This window comes from Rhineura floridana, chromosome 8 (genome assembly GCF_030035675.1).
Source record: "Rhineura floridana isolate rRhiFlo1 chromosome 8, rRhiFlo1.hap2, whole genome shotgun sequence".
In the NCBI taxonomy this organism is placed as follows: Eukaryota; Metazoa; Chordata; class Lepidosauria; order Squamata; family Rhineuridae; genus Rhineura; species Rhineura floridana.
The window spans coordinates 89,118,685-89,136,608 of record NC_084487.1 but is presented as its reverse complement, the minus strand read 5'-3'; the positions used below and the strand labels follow the sequence as shown (position 1 = coordinate 89,136,608).

General features: G+C 43.0%; 1 protein-coding gene and 1 pseudogene across 2 annotated transcripts in view; both read left to right on the top strand.

Annotated features, from left to right (window-relative positions):
- Nucleotides 1–8,864: 8,864 nt before the first annotated feature.
- Nucleotides 8,865–17,924, top strand: part of TFEC (transcription factor EC) — a 190,099-nt gene continuing 181,039 nt past the window's right edge. For both annotated transcript variants that reach the window (XM_061637844.1, XM_061637843.1), the window contains exon 1: nt 8,865–8,940. In XM_061637844.1, coding sequence (XP_061493828.1) covers nt 8,869–8,940 — 72 coding nt within the window. In that variant the 5' untranslated portion in view covers nt 8,865–8,868. The remainder of the gene's footprint in view (nt 8,941–17,924) is intronic.
- On the top strand, nt 17,175–17,376 carry LOC133363521 (U2 spliceosomal RNA; annotated as a pseudogene).

Below are 17,924 nucleotides of genomic sequence, written 5' to 3'. Positions count from 1 at the left end.
CGTCCTCAAGCTGCACCAACTGAAACTCATCCAAGAAATTGGGACAAGGCTGTGCTCTGGATACCTCGCTTGATTCATCTGCTATAACACTGGAGTCTAAGTCCTGGTGGATGCTAAAGATTTTATCCTGGAAGTGCCTAGCAAATTCATTACAGCAGGCCTCAGATAGTTCTACCTTGTCCCTGGGGCCAGAGTGTAATAGTCCCCGGACAATTCTGAAGAGCTCTGCTGGGTGGCAGACTGATGATTCGATAGTGGCAGCAAAATATTGTTTTTTTGCTGCCCTTACTGCCCCTAAATACAGCTTACCATAGGCACTTACCAGTGTATAATTGCATCCACCAGGAGTTCGTCTCCATCTGCACTCAAGCCGTCTCCGATATTGTTTCATCGCTCTCAGCTCTGGGGTATACCATGGAGCCGTATGAGCTCTACACAGGAGAGGGCGCTCAGGAGCAATCATGTCAACTGCCCGGGTCATTTCTGTATTCCACAGTTCAACCAGGGTTTCTCTATCAGCCGGAAAACTCCCCGGAGCCCTTTGGAAACCATCCGGATCCATTAGTCTCTGGGATGGACCAACTTAATAGGTCCCCCAACCTTGCAGAGGGGAAAAGCTGCTGTGAGTTTAAACTTCAGCAAGCAGTGATCTGTCCATGACAGAGGGACTGATGTAAGGCCCCCCACATTCAGATCACCAACTCCATGTCTAGTTGCAAAAACCAGATCTAGAGTATGCCCTGCTACATGTGTTGGTCCAATGGCGTATTGGGACAGTCCCATGCTTGTCATGGAAACCATGAAATACTGAGCCGCCCCGGATAAGGCGACCTCGGCATGGATGTTGATATCCCCCAGAACCAACAGTCTGGGGGATCTCAACAATACACCCGAGACCACCTCCATCAGCTCAGCTAGGGACTCTGTTGGGCAGCGGGGTGGGCAGTACACCAACAGAATCCTCAGTCTGTCCTGTTGACCCAACATCAGGTGCAAACACTCCAGACCAGTAGTCACATGGACAGGGTGCTTGCAGAGGGAGATGGAGCTCCTATAGACCACAGCAACCCCCCTCCCCAATCCTCAGGTCTACCCTGATGCTTGACCAGGTACCCTGGTGGACATAGCTGGGAGAAACTGACTCCTCCCTGCTCACCCACCCAGGTCTCGGTTATACATGCCAGATCGGCTGCCTCATCCACAATTAAATCATGAATGAGGGAGATCTTATTATGCACCAATTTGCCGTTTAGGAGCAGCATCCGGAGGTCTGAGAGCATAGGGCAACCAACAAACCTGTGGGTGTGGGGAGGACCGAAACAAGGCACAGCCGTTAACTGCCTTGGCCGCGTTCCCCTTACCTGGCAAGTACTTCTCACAATGCCATATCTCCCTCTATCCATCACTACACTAATTGGGGGGGCCTCGAGTCTCCCCACTTGGCTCTGAATCCTCTCTCCCAGGCACATGAGTCAAGACCCACAAAAAGGCAAACAAAGCAGGAGCCACCTCAGTCAGCTGGCTTATGTATCCCCTCCGAGGAAGGGACAGGTGGAACAGTATCAGCCACAACTGGCTGAGTACCTGGGGCCTGGGCCTGCAGGTTGCCAACCTGCAGAGCAGAAGCCCAAGAAGGAGAGGGCGGTGATGGTATCCAAGCAGCAGCAGCAGCAGCATAAACAGTTGCAAGACAGTTTAACGTGGCATGATCCTGAATTTTGGATTTGGTGAGTGAAGGTCCTTATCACTTGAGGTTGCAATTCTGTGCATACTTCCCTGTTTGAGTAAGCCCTATTGAATACATTGGGACTTACTTCTGAGTAAACAAACATAGGATTGCACTATAAATATCTTTACATGTTGTGTAAATAATAAACATCTTTTACAATCATGCTTACACAAATATTTCTTCATATTATATCCTGATAAGTATCTGATTTCACACTATGGTTGCACATGATTATTTCCTCTACATTTTCAGTGTGCCCTTCTTCCTTGGGGTCATCATAGTTCCCCTATGGGGCAGATTAGGCTGAGAGATGGTGAGTAGCCTATGGTCACCCAGTAAACGTTATAGCTCATTTCCATTTTAAAAAAATAATTAAAACAATTTACATGCAGGCAAAGTTTATTAACTAGACCCACTCAATACATTTAAAGCTCATCCAACTGGCATTTAAAGTGCATGACTTCCCCTAAAGAATCCTGGGAAATGTAGTTTACCTCTCACAGTTATAGTTCCTACCACCAAAACACATTGCAGTTCCCATGATTCTGGGTGTCATTCATGTTTCAAATGTGTGTTGAATGTGCTTTAAATGAATGGTGTGGATCTACCCTAGGTATGCTGTGCATTCATTAGTGAACTGAAAAGAACAATATTAAAAGATACTTTTTTAGACAGGAGAAGGTTTATAGCTCAGAGGTAGGGCATATGCTTTCCATGCAAAGGTCCAGAATTCAATTTTTGGAAAAGAATATTGCTTGGAATCCTGGAGAGCCAATGCTAGTCCATGTCATCAGTACTGAGCTAGATGGTACCAAATGGCCTGAGTCAATATGAGGTAGATTTCTTTGTTCCTAAAAGTGGAAAGAGACCCAAGGGCCACAGTGACTCCAACATTTATTTATGTATTTTATTTACAACATTTATATACCGCTTTATTGTAAAAAATCTCAAAGCGGTTTACAGAAGGAATTAAAACAATGAAATTATTGGCAAAAACAGTTAAATTTAGGTATTTAAAAACATTCAAAATAATAAAACCAACAATAAGGTAAAAACAGATTCAAAAAACAATAGCGTCTACATGCCTGGGTAGGCTTGCTTAAACAAAATTTTTTACCAGGTGCTGAAAAGAGTACAATGAAGGTGTCTGCCCAATGTCAATAGGCAGGGAGTTCCAAAGAGTAGGTGCTACCACACTAAAGGACTGATTTCTTATAAGAGCAGAACAAGTACTATTTGGCACCCATAACATGGAAAGCACACCTTGAACTTGGCCTGGTAGCAAATTGGAAACCAATGCAAATTTCAGAGCAGAGGTATTATGTGCTGAGAGGGTCTCACTCTTGTCAGCGATCGTGCCACAGCATTCTGTACTAACTGCAGCCCCCGGGTCAGGTTATGCTGCATGGGGATTTCTGTGAGCTTGGCCGACTGGCTGTCAGGATTTTTTTAGTTTTGGTTTTTCGTTAGGAATCCTGACTGGTTGTGGGATGCTGAGTTTTCTGCCTTACTCATAGGAATCTTGTTGTAGTTGGTATAGCATTGCATTAAGGAAATCATTACCGCATTTTGTTTTTGTTTTTCTGTTTGCATTTCATTTACCTTTAACCGCACTCCCTTACATCCTAGAAACAACAATGGTTCCATGCATTCAGCTCAACCCCCTTAAACCCACTGATGATACACCTTGTTGGTTGCTTGATGGTTTGTTTCTTGCCCAAGAGAATTCACATACTGGGAAGTGTGATTTGCTGTTGTTCCCAAGCTGCTGCCTGTGAAGGTAGACCAATCCATATGTGTTTTCTCTCTGTCAATTATTACTCTCTGAAATAAGATGGGCTGTCAAAGTGAGTTTTTAACAGCCCACAGGTTAGGTAGGAAAGGGTAGAGAATCTTCTTAACTCTTACTCATTTCTCAATCCTCTCTCTGCAGTGAAGGGTCAAATCTGTAAAGAAGTTTGGAGCAGTCACATTAAAAGTCAGGCAGGGCATTCCAGGCAGGGGCTTGCCAACCCTGCTTCGATATGGATATCTTAGCAGAGGATCCCTAGTCCAGCCTTACCAACAGCACAGTCTTAACCATATCTACGGAGAAGTAAGTCCTGTTGAATTCTATGGGCTTAGTGTCTCAGTAAGTGTGTTTAGAATTGCAGGCTTCAGGACATCCATCTTTATTCCTGACTGCTCCCATCTAAAATCTCCACAACGCTAGGCTCCCTTCTTCCTACAAGGGCCTCCTGGCGATTGGCCTAGCCTGAGGGCACTTAAACCTTTTTTGCCAGAAGCACGTAGGCTAGATTAAATGTTCCCTACCCAGGATCCCTGAGCAGGTGAGAAGGAACAATCCCATCACTCAGCTGGATCTGGGACTTCTATCTTAATTTCCAGTCAAATAATTTTTTTTGACTGAGTTCCAAGCAACTGTGGTTGATGCTTAACATATCATGCTTAATGACATCACTAGGGCCCCACCCCATGACATAACTAAGGCCCACCCCTGAAATCCCATGGTTTGGGATGCTTCTGACCTGGCAACCCTAGTTCCATTCTATTTTGTGTGGATTTTTTTTGGAAAGAATGCATGAAAAAAGTCCTTATTACAACTGTACATATTTTATACTACTGTTTATCTAAAATACACACTTTTCAATGCATTTATTTTTTAAAACATACATTGATGTTTTCTTTTAATATATTTTAATGTCTGTTTTTGTGATGTTTTATAGTGTTTATAGTGTTTTTGTTTGCTGCCTTGGGCTCTTACTGGTGGTAATAATAATAATAATAATAATAATAATAATGTTTTATGTGAAATATGTATTTTTCTGCATACTTTTTGTGCACTGAATACACAGTGCACAATACAAAGGAGTGGGTAATTTAACTGCGAGCTTGGATCGGGCAGTCCACTGCAAAAAACACCATCATCCATCCTTACACATAGTCTCATATAGGTACAATTCTGTTGCAGAGTTCCAAAATGAGTATTGGAGATTTCTCCATGTTACCAAGCAGCTTGGCTCAGGTGGAACTCTGTATGTGCCCCAAGACAACATGTGGCTTGGCTTGAAATGGAAGCATTATTGTGGTAAATCAGGGAAAGCCCCTCTGGTACAAACCAGCGCTGAACCAAGCGTGTGCCAGCTATAAACAGGAGGTTAATTGCCTAATTGATCCCCTGGAACCCAGTGCCATATCTAATGGAAGTAATGCCTATAATTTGGCCATTAATTATCCCTTGCAAATGAATGTATGCAGTTGACAAGCGTACACTGCCTTAATTAGACCAAGTGGCCTTTTGCATTTCCTGATGGGTGCAAGCTCATCAAAGTAAACCAAAGTAAAGCTGGTTTTTGCCTGTTTTTGAACTTTTGGTGGTGTCCCAGAGAATTTTGATTTCAGATGATGTGTCATGCTGTTCACGCTTGCCACTGTTATGGATGTGACAGCAGTTTTTCAGTTACATGGTCATAATATCTGGCAGATTAGGTCGAGAAGCTTGGTTTACTCTGTCTATACATGTATGTGTGAATGTGTGTTTGATTCTATTATACTTCTGAAGAAGACCAGTATTTGGTTAAAACATGTTTGGTTCTTGTTCATGATATATATCAGCATTTTTGCCTATTTTCAGATACCAAAGAAAACCATTTTTGGTGGTTTTATGGGTAAAAAAATTGACATATTTAGGTGTACAACATCTGAAAAGAGGTTCTTTTACATATTTTATCTCTCAACTTGTGTGTTGCTTTGGGGTTGTATGCAATGTTAATCTTACTCAGAGTAGACTCATTGAAATTACTGGACATGGCTAACTTAGGTTCGTTAATTTCAGTGGGTCTATTCTGAGTAGAACTTAGTTGGAGACAACCCTTGGTTTTTGAGATTGGCTTATATATACACTTTTTTTTGTTTATTCTCTGGTAGTGGGGGGGCTACCCAGATGCATCATATACCCCAGGAATGGGGATCCTGTGGTCCTCCCAATATTGTTCTCCCAGAACCTAAATAAATAAATAAATCCCCTCCCAAGATGATTGTAATGAGCATGCCTAGTTAAGAATGCCCTTTAATGAACCACCTTTTTATTTTTTGAGGGAAAGCTTGTGGTGCAAACATGTTGTAATATTTATTCCTAAATCAAAGAATGTGACCAAAAATTCAGAAGTCCTCTTTGCCCCTGAGCAAATATTGAAAAAGCCCTAGTCCTTGAAAACTGAACAAAAATCCAAAGCATTTATAGTACAATCAGATGACACTGTGACTCACAGTGGTGAGTTATAATTTATGACAACTTCCACCACCCCAACTACATCCCCCACTGTTGCATCTAAGCCTTTCAGGAAAATCTCCTGACACTCCAGAGAGCTTTGTTTTGGTAGGAGAAGTGCATGAGGCTATAGCAGGAAGGGGATAGGAAGATTAAGTTGTGGGTTTTTGGATGCTATCCATCATCATTTTATAACTGTTTTTAGAATGTTTTAAACTGTTTTTTAGAATGCTTTTTTAAAGTATTGATCTGCTTGCCACCCTGGGCTCCTGTTGGCTACAAAGTGAAATCATCATCATCATCATCATCATCAAATGTATACACCACTTCACAGCTTAACAGTCATAGCTTCCCCCAAAGCATCTTAGGAATTGTAGCTTGTTAAGAGTGCTGAAAGTTGTTAGGAGATCCCCTGTTCCCCTCACAGAGCTACAGCAATCAATTGCTCTGACAAATTGTAGCTCTGTGTGGAAAATAGGGGTCTCCTAACAACTCTCAGCACCTTTACAAACTGTTCCCACAATGCTTTGGAGGAGGCCATGACTGTTTAAAGTGTATAAGAGTGCTTTAAATGTGTAGTGGCCTGTGAGTGTTTGGAAGAGATGAGATTTAGGCTGCAATCATGTCTACTCAGAAGTAAATCATGTTGAATTCAGTGGGACTTATTTCCAGGTAAATGGAGTTAGGATTGCAGTCTAAGTAAGGCAGTGTTGGAGAAATTTTAAATATACAAACAATAAGCAAAATATATTCTTTTACAAAGCTATAAAGGTTTATAAAGGTTTATAACATTTTAATAGTTTAGTTTAACATTTAATAAGTTTAGTAGCCAGCCAGAACCCTTTTTCTTCTTGGAACTGTCTTCCCTGACTGTGCCGGTTTGTTTGGAACACCTTGTACTCCAAACAAGATAACACTGAACAGACACTGAACTCTCCAAAACGTAGGAAAAATTGCAGTAGCTAAAATGCTTACCTAAATTGCTTAGCTCATTAGCTGGAGTACTCAGCTCATGGCAAAAATGTACTTTTATGTGAAGTACTGAACACTGCCAAATTCACCAGAACATGATGCAGAAAGTACAGTACCTATGCAATGCCTATGCAATACCTGCGCAATGCCTATGCAATGCTGTATTGCCTATGTCATACTGATGTGTAACCTTCTGATTGGTAGATGCTAAAGTCTTTCTCCTGAAATGTATAAAAACCCCAGGCAACCAGTGCCATGGTGCAGTTCTCCACTCACTCAGAGGGAGACTGACCAAGTGTACGCTTCTCATTCAATAAAGGCCTACTTTTTTTTTGCTGCAAGCTTGTGTCTTCAATTCCCTCAAGGACCCCCAGTCCAACGAACCACAAAATTTCCCATCAAGAGGATTCAAACATCTGCTCTTTAGTACAACCAAGGATAATTATCCAAAAAAAAAAAAGAGGACTTCAAGAGGTTATTTTCTGTCTCTTTAACTTATAATAGCTCTAGAAATGCTGATGATGTTTAGGCATCTGGTGAAGACACTTTTGGTTAGGAAGGTTTTACCTGACTGACAGAACAATCCAACTCAGAGGAGGACAGCAGGAGTGGAGCCAGTAGAAGCGGAGCCAACGGAAGGGGCCACCACAAAATGCATTTTTCCTTGTGCCACTCCTTTCCCCAGCATTCTGGGTGCTAGGAGGGAGGGGCGCAGGGCTGATCCAAATGTGCCCAGGATGTGGCATAAGTCCCCCTCCCCTTGGTTCTGTCCCCTTGGAATGCCACCTTTTCGGGCCTTCTACAAGCTCCACTTGCGGTGATCTTGGTTGAGCTGGCTGGGCTCCAGCTGCATCTGGGTGGCAGTGGAGTTCCCCAGCAGTGCAGTGGCTGTGCCCGGGGGTGGGACTTCTACCAACAGAGCCTGGTGGTGTCGGCACTCTTCCTCCTCCACCACAGCTCTGCCGCATCCAGCAGCTCCTCAGCCTGGCATATCTAGGAGGTGGATTGTGCCCTAAAATTCATTTATGGAATTATCAATTTTATATCTGATGAAATTGGGGTTTTTTTTAGAATTTGTTGAATTGATTTTATTGTTTTCAGAGCTTGTGTTTGTGTGTGTTGTTCCAGTGGTTCTTAAAACTTTTCTCCCCATGGACCACTTGAAAATTTCTGAACATCTTGGTGGACAACTTAATGCTTGTTCTGCTTGTTCTAGCAATTGTAATGCACTGTGCTAGATGCTGTATGATGCCACAGAATTCCATAGAATTCAAATTGTAATATAATAAAATACAATAAAAGAAATAAAAGAAGCAATAAAAATACAGTACAAATAAAAATCAGTATGAATATTTAATGCCGACATGCCATGGACTACCTGAATGATGTTTGTGGACCAGTGGTAGTCCACAGACCACAGTTTGAGGACCGTTGGTTTTATTTAGTTTTATTTTGTACATTACTTCAATTACTTTAAGCTGTGAAGTGGTGTATACATTTGATGATGATGATGATTTCATTGGGATATACTTCTGAGTGGACATATACAGCCTTGCACAGTTAATGTGCTTTTGAAGTATCAGTGGACTATATTCTAGCTTGGATGCCCTTAATATGTTGTAAGGCGATTTCTTGCAGGGCAATGAAGAAATATTGATTGGTACTCACCTTCCATGTGAATGACCCTTCTTCAAGGGAGCAGTGTATGACATATGACATACTCTCAGCGGAGATATATGTTGATATAATCAATTAGCCCTGTGACACTGCAGGATTAGTCATTCTTTGTTAATGTTTTAGTTCAACCCTGCCAGAAAAATTAGCATGACGTTGGAAAGAGGAAGTGACTTTCTGGGTAATAGAGCTTAATCTCTCCTTGTTCACTTAAAATGGAGCCATGTACTATATGTGTAAAGCAAACAGAGAAAGTCACTACTTCCAGTCAGATGCAGGACACATTACTAAGCAGGTAAGTTTTCAAAATTATAATACATTACTGAAGAATCTTCCAGGAAGCAACTACAATGGGGCACAAATTACATCTCACCTCCTGCTACTGGGGCAGCTTGTTAGGGTACTTTTATCAGCTGTTTGTTGTTATATAGTTGCACATCAAAATTACTAGTGCTGTCATTCTGTGGCAAAGATTAGCAGCACGATCCTGTGCACCTTTACTTGGAAATGCATCTTTTGCAGACAGTAGAGAAAGAGGGAGCGGGCAATAGGGCATTAAGAAAGAGACCACCCACTAAAAAAACATAGAAGCAAAGCGTCTGCAAGGAGGAGCTCAGTGCAGCTGAGACGGTTTTTCCTTTCCTTTTCGCATTCTAATTGGATTGGGTTAATACAGATTTAAAGGGGGAAACTGTGTGATAGCTTCTGTTTACCTGCAACATCATGTGAACCATGTGAATTACAAGGGGATGCAAGTAGCACCAGACACACACTAAGTTGACGTGTGGATTGAGCCTGAGACAGAGAATCTGCACTTTAACTCTTGAAACAGAGGCTGAGAAAGAGGCAGAGAGTGAGCTAAAGGCTAAAAGCATCTTGGGCTGTCTGGGGATCTGATGTGTAGCAATAGTTTTGCTGCTTGCAGAAGCTCCATCTGTTCACCTATATTTCTAAATAAACCCACATTAGGGAAGGCTGTAGCTCAGTAGTAGAGTATCTGCTCTGCATGCAGAAAGTTTCAGGTTCAATCCCTGGCAACTCCAGGTAGAGTTGGAGGGGAACCCTGTCTGAAACCCTGGAGAGCCACTGCCAGTCAGTGTGGACAGTACAGAGCTAGATGGACCAGTGGTTTGACTCATTATTGTTGCGCTGTGTGTAATTGTGTTGCTTAATCTTGTTTAAAAGCAGCACCACAGCAGCAGAGTAACAGCAGATGTTGAAATGCGAGTGTGCCAGCGTGTGCGTGCGTTTGCCTAAGAAAGCAGGCTTTTACCCTGCATCAGCGTCACTGAGACTGGAGACTTAGGGCTCATCTAGACGACTGTATAATGTGCGACACGATCGCTTTGTGTGTTCATTATTTTTTGGTCGTCCAGATGACCGTGCGCGCTTTTGCGCATTTTCGCGCGTTTAAATCCACTTTGGCATTACCGCAAAAAATGCAATTTCCTTTTTTAAATCGGGAATCATCCGCTGTACCTTCAGGTGCTCGGATGCAATACCGCGGACTTTACAGCTGTGGGCGTTTGATGGGCGGTTCTTGGGTGGTTCCCCATACCCCTTCCCTCATTCTCAGCCAATCACATATTTCCACTGTAGCGCATGTGCACGAATATCCGGGGGAAGCCCGGGAAAAAGGAACCAATCACAGCAAAGGCTGCTGGAGCTGAAGGGAGTGGCGAGCGCACCCTCTGTGCTAAGGATGGCAGAGTGACAGAGTGAGGCCACAGGGGGACTCCAGCTGCCCGGGGGGGAACCAGCTCTCTCTCCCCCACCCCACCACTGCTCTGCCGAAGTGCTCTAACTTGCCTCTCCTCTGGGCAACCTGCTCGCCTGCACACCATGGAGGAAACTCCCTGATTCGGCTCGCCGACGCCCCCTCCCTGCAACATAGCACCCCTCCTGGTGCTCACCCACCCCCTTGAGCTCCACACACCCCTCTCAGCTGCCCCCCAGCTTGAATCCTAGCCCTGCAGCGGAACTGCCTGGAAACCGGCATGGACGGGGTGGCTCGGAGGGTGGCCCTAGCCGCTTTGCTGCTGCTGGAGGTGGTGGCGGCTTGCTGGCTGGTGCTGGGTGCCGGAGGCGTGCCTCCCCCCTCCCCCCTCCCTGCCACTCCTGCAAAGACCTGCTTGCTCTCCCTGTGTGTGTTTAAAAACAATAAACTCCGGCATGTGTTTCAGGAAAAGGGAGAGGAGCAGTTGCTTTTGCATAAAGGTAGAAAAGCATGCAGTCAGTTTTGCAAGATATCGCAAAACAAGCCAACCAAAATGCAGTAATTATTGACATAGAGGCACCTGGAGACACCCCCACCCCTCGCCAGCCCTGTTCCATAGTGGTGAGCGGCAAGGAACTCCATTACAGCCACTGGAAATTCAAACTTTTGCGCTCGTATGTTCAAGCGCATGTGCCTTGTTGTGCTTTGTTGCAAAGGTGGAGAGGAGCATACGTCATATTTTTGCGGACCAATTGGCTGATGGGGGAGTGTTATGGGCAGAGCTGGAAAAAGCGAGAAGAAGTATGGGTCCTCTTGCTACGTGTGTGAGCGCAAAAAAAGTATTTTTTTTATTGGGAAAGAGCGAACAAACAGGCAAAGTGAGGACTGTCAGATGACGAACCGGATATGGAAAACGTGGATTATCCTGCTCCATTTGGATGAGCCCTTAGTAAAATAAGAAAAGCTACTTTATTTATAGAAATACATTGTAGATAGAAAAGGCATACCTAGTTCTAACTAACTAGCTAAGTTGGAGGCATAACGCCCAGGCACGGGAATTGGCCCCATGCTAGGAGAGAGAGCAGAGGCAAAGGGATGTCTCCTCTCTCCCGGACAGTCAGAGGACAAAGGAGTGGAAAGGGCGGAAGGAGGAGGGGCAGGTAAGCTTCCCTCAAGACGTAACAGTCTAGCGACAGAAGGAAGTCAGTCAGAGCATCACAGGTAAAGGTAAACAAGCCTATCCATCTGGAGGACCCTAGCTCTATCTTTCTTCTGGAGCACAAACAAAAGAACAAAACAGGAGTTGCTCTTGCCCCACTTCCAACAATTATAAGACACCGACTATGTTTCTGCCACAAAATACCATCCATTTCCAGATCTCTCTTTTCAAAGGAAGCCAGACCTGGGCAAGGGCTGCCTCTGGAACTCGTCTCTTGAGGAAGTGGGAAGCTCATTACATTGTGAACATGGCTATTTCCCCTTCATCTGTTGTTACAGAATCTGAATCCAATGAAGTTATCGTTAAATATTTTTAAAACCATTATTGTGTGTTGATAACCTTGTAAACTGGGCTCCTACTGGGAGAAAGGGTGGGATATAAACAAAAAAAAAGTTTTCACAATTTTAAAACTGTAATATTAGAACTTGGGTACTGCATATGGAGAGTTGAAGCAAAGTGACTTAAGGACGTTTACAAACTGGTGAGAGATTAGGAAGATATAATGATCCAGTGCTAGAGCAAATGACTGTTAGAGTTTGGTGGAAAAGCCACACAAAGTATTTTAGTGAATGACTGTTAGGCAGTTTAGTTTTTGGGATACAGCTCCCGGCTTAACTGAGGAAGTACTCTTTCAGTCCAGAAACTCGGCTTTTTCTGACTGATCTTAAAGTCAGTTCCTTGAGTATGGTATCAGGGTATTACAGTATTGTTTGAAGTTTCTCTCTGGTATGTTATCTGTGAAGGCACATTAACACATCTAAGTCACAAATTGATGTTGCAGTCATAAACTGAACCTGTGTGAAGGAGCCCTGTAATAATATCTCATAAATATTCAGTTTAGTCAAGCTGCTGAAGAAGTAAAGTGCTGTTTTGCATGAATTAGAACGTAAGAGGTTTAATACAGCGTTTGGATGTGCATAATGTTGTTTAAATGATTCACTGCTAGGGGCTTAGTTATCAGCAATGATTGTTCCGTTATTTTTATTACAATTTTTAACAATGTAGCATGAGAGTGCTAAAATCTGCTTCCATTCCATTTGACTTCTGAGCATACTTCCTGGTTTTTAAATGTCACTTGGATATTTTTAGTTATAAAAAGTTGTGAGCTATAATCTTACAACATACTGTACATTTCAGTGGGTGGAGTCCAACAGAGACTGGGCATGCATAAATGGCTTTGACATCAGATTTGTCTTTTTGTGCAAGGTGTTTAGAAGGGTGATGGCTGGCTGTCAGCTTTATACCTTCTTAGAGGTGACTGATTATCTAGACCAGTTTGGGGGTCTTATCCAGCTCCCAAGAAAACTCCCTCCCATAACCCCAGTGATTTTGGTGATGGCAGCAAAAAGGAAGAAAACAAATAAAGTAGACATAGCACTGGGATGGGTAGAGACCAGCACCCTGATAGGGATGTAAATTGCCTCTTTCACAGTCATCAGAACGATGGTGGCTGGTGCCCATTGGGACTGGTAGGGTGGAAGGCAGAGAGACCAACAGTAGGTGGAGCTGGAGCCAATGGCAGGGAGAGCCACCCCTTGATTGAGCATAAGAAATAAGGCAAGCAGGTGAGGGCTGGCTGAGGTTAGACTGAGGTTGATGGGGCAGATCCCCATTTGCCCTAATGGACCAGCCCCCATGGCATCAGAATGATAAATTGAACAGACAGACACTTGACAGGCCTGCCCAGGAGGTGAGATCAGCTGGCAGGACTGACAAGGCCACAACATCAGAGCTGCTGGGTGCAGCCCTGTTCTTCCTCTCATGTGATAGTAATGACTGTAACTTGAAATGGAATCCTTCCTTTTGAAACCTTTAGAACTACCGAATAAACATGGATATGCCTGGGCTTATCATGTATTTTATCCTTTTCCTTCCATGCTAATTACCTAAGAAGAAAGAGACCTTTGTTTGTACATAGCTGGAGGAACTTTGGTATCTTGAAGGGGGAAATGGGCTCTGAGTGAACTCTTTTCATGGTCAAAGTGTTAACGTGTTGGCATCCAGTGAAATATGGCTTGTACAGACATGCTTTTGTTTCCAATTTTTCTTATGCTGAATCCAGCCTAAGACTGTGGGAGCTGGTGGGATAACTAAACACAAATGTTCATTTTTATTGTGATTTTTTTTTGCAAGCCTATACAGCAGGGGTAGCCAATGTGGCATCCTCCAGATGGACCATATGACCTATCAGTCCCAGCCAGGATAGCTAATGGTCAGGGGATGATGGGAGTTGTAGTCGACCAACAGTAGATGATACAACATTGACTCTCTGTGCTATACAGTACTATCACATGGCACTGCATCCACATACAGGCAGAGAAAGTATTCTTCTGAATTTCTGCAGATTTCTACGTGTATTTTGGAGTTCTGAATTGCCTGGACATGTTTTGAAATTGGAACAATGTGTAAGAAATTTTCCATGGTTTTGTTTTTTTCTTGCCAAATTTCATACAAAATACTATGCAAGCAAAACAAAGTGTGCCACAGCTTTCTGTTACTATATGCATGTGCATACTGATAAAAGACTGCAAAAAAGTAATCTTGCATTATTGCATCAAGCTTCTTTTGGTGCAGTGTTTTTACAGATACATATAATTGTCATTCCCCCAGATCAGGAATTGTCAGAAGCAGAGGCCTCTGGCATCTGCAGATTTCAGGAGGAGATGGATCCAGTCCCCTGGTCCATCCTATGGAAGTTTGCAGACACTGATGCCTCTCCTGAGTCTTGAGTACCTCTGCTACCGGATTCTGATGGCTGGTCCACAGACTCTATGCAGGATCAAAACTGCCCTGGGCTCCTACAGGGAGGGAGGGTGGGATATAAACAAACAACAAACAAAACAGCCCTGAGGAGAGCTTGCCAAAACTGGAAAGCCCATTATCCCGAAGGAGCCAACAGCTGCAGAAGAAGGCATTGGCCCTTTAACTGGTCAGGAGGCAGTACTAAGGGAGTGGGGCTATAGCTAGCCCTGCTATAAAACTCAGGCAGTTGCTTCAGGCCCTTGCTGAGACAACTTGGATGTTTAGCTGCAGGGGCACTCTCTGTGGTTCGGAACTCTTGGTTTTAATCCAAGGTGCCTGTGGAACCAGGAATTTCTGACTGTTCTTGACTTGGTTCATCACTTCTCCTGGGTGGTGGGCATCCCCACAGATCACAACAATGATAAAATACTGCAAAGAAGCATGCTTGTAATAATAATAATACTTAACATTTTTATGGTGCTTTCAACTGTTGAAAGGACTTTACAAAAATGCTTGCAACAACCATGTAAAATAAGCCAGCGTTATTATCCCTTATTTTGCAAATTTGGGGGACAGAGGCTGAAAGAGAGTGACTTGTCTATGGTCACTTAGTGAGCTCGTGACAGCGGTGAGATTTGACCCAGGGACTTCATAATTCATAGCTCAGACTCTTGGCCACTGTACCACACCAGCCCCAAACTTTGATGTGATTATAACAGGTGGTGTGGCACTTTACCAATGCGCAGAAGGAGCATGTGTGCACATCAGGAACCCCCCCATAATATTAATTCAATCACAGAGACATTTATACTAAGAATCCTTTCACAGTGTTTTAACTAATGCACACCTGTGAATTGGTAACAGAGAGGGTGTGTGGAGAGAGAGATCATAGAATCTTAGAACAGTAGAGTTGGAAGGGGTCTATAAGGCCATCAAGTCCAATGCAGGAATCCAAATCAAAGCATTCCCAACAGATGGCTGTCCAGCTGCCTCTTGAATGCCTCCAGTGCTGGAGAGCCCACTACCTCTCTAAGTAATTGATTCCATTGTCATATAGCTCTAACAGTTAGGAAGTTTTTCCTGATGTCCAGTTGAAATCTGGCTTCCTGCAACTTGAGCCCATTATTCCGTGTCCTGCTCTCTGGGACGACCAGGAAGAGATCCCGGCCCTCCTCTGTGTGGCAACCTTTCATGTACTTGAAGAGTGCTAGCATATCTCCCCTCAGTCTTCTCTTCTCCAGGGTAAACATGCCCAGTTCTTTCAGTCTCTCCTCATAGGGCTTTGTTTCCAGTCCCCTGATCATCCTTGTTGCCCTTCTCTGAACCTGTTCCAGTTTGTCTGCATCCTTCTTGAATTGCGGAGACCAGAACTGGACGCAGTATTCAAGATGAGGCCTAACCAGTGCTGAATAGAGGGGAACTAATACTTCACGTGAGTTGGAAACTATACTTCTGTTAATGCAGCCTAATATAGCATTTGCCTTATTTGCAGCCACATCACATTGTTGGCTCATATTCAGCTTGTGATCAACGACAATTCCAAGATCCTTCTCGCATGTCATATTGCTGAGCCAAGTATTCCCCATTTTATAACTGTGCATTTGGTTTCTTTTTCCTAAGTGTAGAACTTTGCATTTATCCCTGTTGAATTTCATTCTATTTTCAGCCCAATGCTCCAGCCAATCAAGGTCCCTTTGAATTTTGTTTCTGTCATCCACAGTATTAGCTGTGCCCCCCAATTTTGTGTCATCTGCAAATTTGATAAGCATGCTCTGTACCTCCTCATCCGTTAATAAAAATGTTGAAGAACACTGGGCCCAGGACCGAGCCCTGTGGTACCTCACTCATTACTTCCTGAATGCTGAAGGAATGGAAAACATCTTCATTCCGCATATGCTCCAGTTCTGGGATGAATTTGGAAAACTCTTAATTAAATCAGAATTCAGGTGGAGTGGAATACAGGTAGGGAGCCACTAATGCATTGGCAAAAAAGAGGAAGTAAAAAAGAAGATACAGATTAGGATGAAATTTGCATATGGTGATGTCCATGAATGGGTACAAATTGGGAAATAATTATTGTAACTTAAATAGAAAGACAGTACATCTCACTGTAGGGAAGAAGACTGTGATTTGCTGATCTGCTCCAGGTGGCAGCTCTGAACAGGCAGCTTTGAGGCCCCTGCTGCTCTCCCTTCTGTTGGTCTTTATTTTTAAACTGAACTTAGACCAGAAAGCCCTTCAAAGAGAGGACTGTTGACTGTGAAGTAGGACACAGGACCAGCCTAAATGTAGGCAGAGAGACAGAGAAATGCTTTCTAGTTTTTTGTTTGTTTGTTTGGCTAATAACAGATTTTCTTGCCAGGGAGGAGAGATGCTGGATTCATATAACCTTTTGAGATATTTGGAGTCCAGAAATCAGAGGACAAAATGAGACATGTGTCACTGGTGTCAGGCATATTGTTGGTGTGTAAGGTTAACTAGCAATTCCAAGAGCAGCTTCATACACTTTTTAAAATGTATAGGTAAAATGTTTTACGTGTACGCCTAACTATTCAATGTACAAATATAGCAAACCATGGTTTGTATTAGTAATGTATGGCAGGAAGCTGGGACTGGCTGCAACTCCTACCAAGAGTAACTGCTGGTAACAAACCATATTTGGGTTATACACTGAAATAAGCCACTCTAGAAAGGAGGAGGGTTGCCACTCTTGGGATGGCTACTGTGGCTCTGCTCAATGTCTGCAAGTCAAAACTGCAGGTTGGTGAGCAGACACTAGGGATGGAATGATCCGTCAATTTCAGTTCTCTCAGCTTCTCATTTTTTCTATTCTTAAATTTGGTTATCTCTCATCACTTCTTGGCCTTTTGGCTAAGATCAGTGAAGCATTCTCTACTATGATTAATCTGTTCTTATCAGTTTAATATCTGATATATGCTCTATTTGAGGAGGATAAATGGACTTTTGGAACTGGGAGATGGAATATGGCCTTGCTCCATCCACTACGCGCATTGACCTGGTATTGCAGTACCTCCAGGAATGGTGGAAACAATAAGTAAATTAGGTCCTCCCCATTTCTGCAGCAATCTGTGATTTTCTTTTTTTTTTAAAATCCTCATGAAAATTCTCCAATGTTGTTTTAGTGTGAAGTTCTCCTATTAAATACATTTTGTATGAAGTTTTGACTAATACACACATATTTGCAAGCAATTTATCCTAATATAATGAATTTTTGTATGTTATTTTCACCAATATATTCATCTAGTGCACACTTGCCCCAATATATGCATTTTTGTAAACATTGCTTGGCTAGAGAACTGCATCGCAAAATTCAGAAAACTGTGAATTTTGAAGGATGGCTGTCTTTCAGTTCTCATATAGTTTCAGAAAGTGTGAATTTGATAAATTTAGCTTTAAATGAGAACTGAATTGAATTTTTCTCCCATCCCTACCAGGCATACTAGCACATAGTGATATCTGGTGATATCACCATTGGTGATAGCCAATGTTAGTCATTTTCAGAGTAGACCCATCCAAATCAATGGACTTAGGCCTATTGATTTCAGTGGGTGTATTCTGAATATGATTTAGCTGGATATCA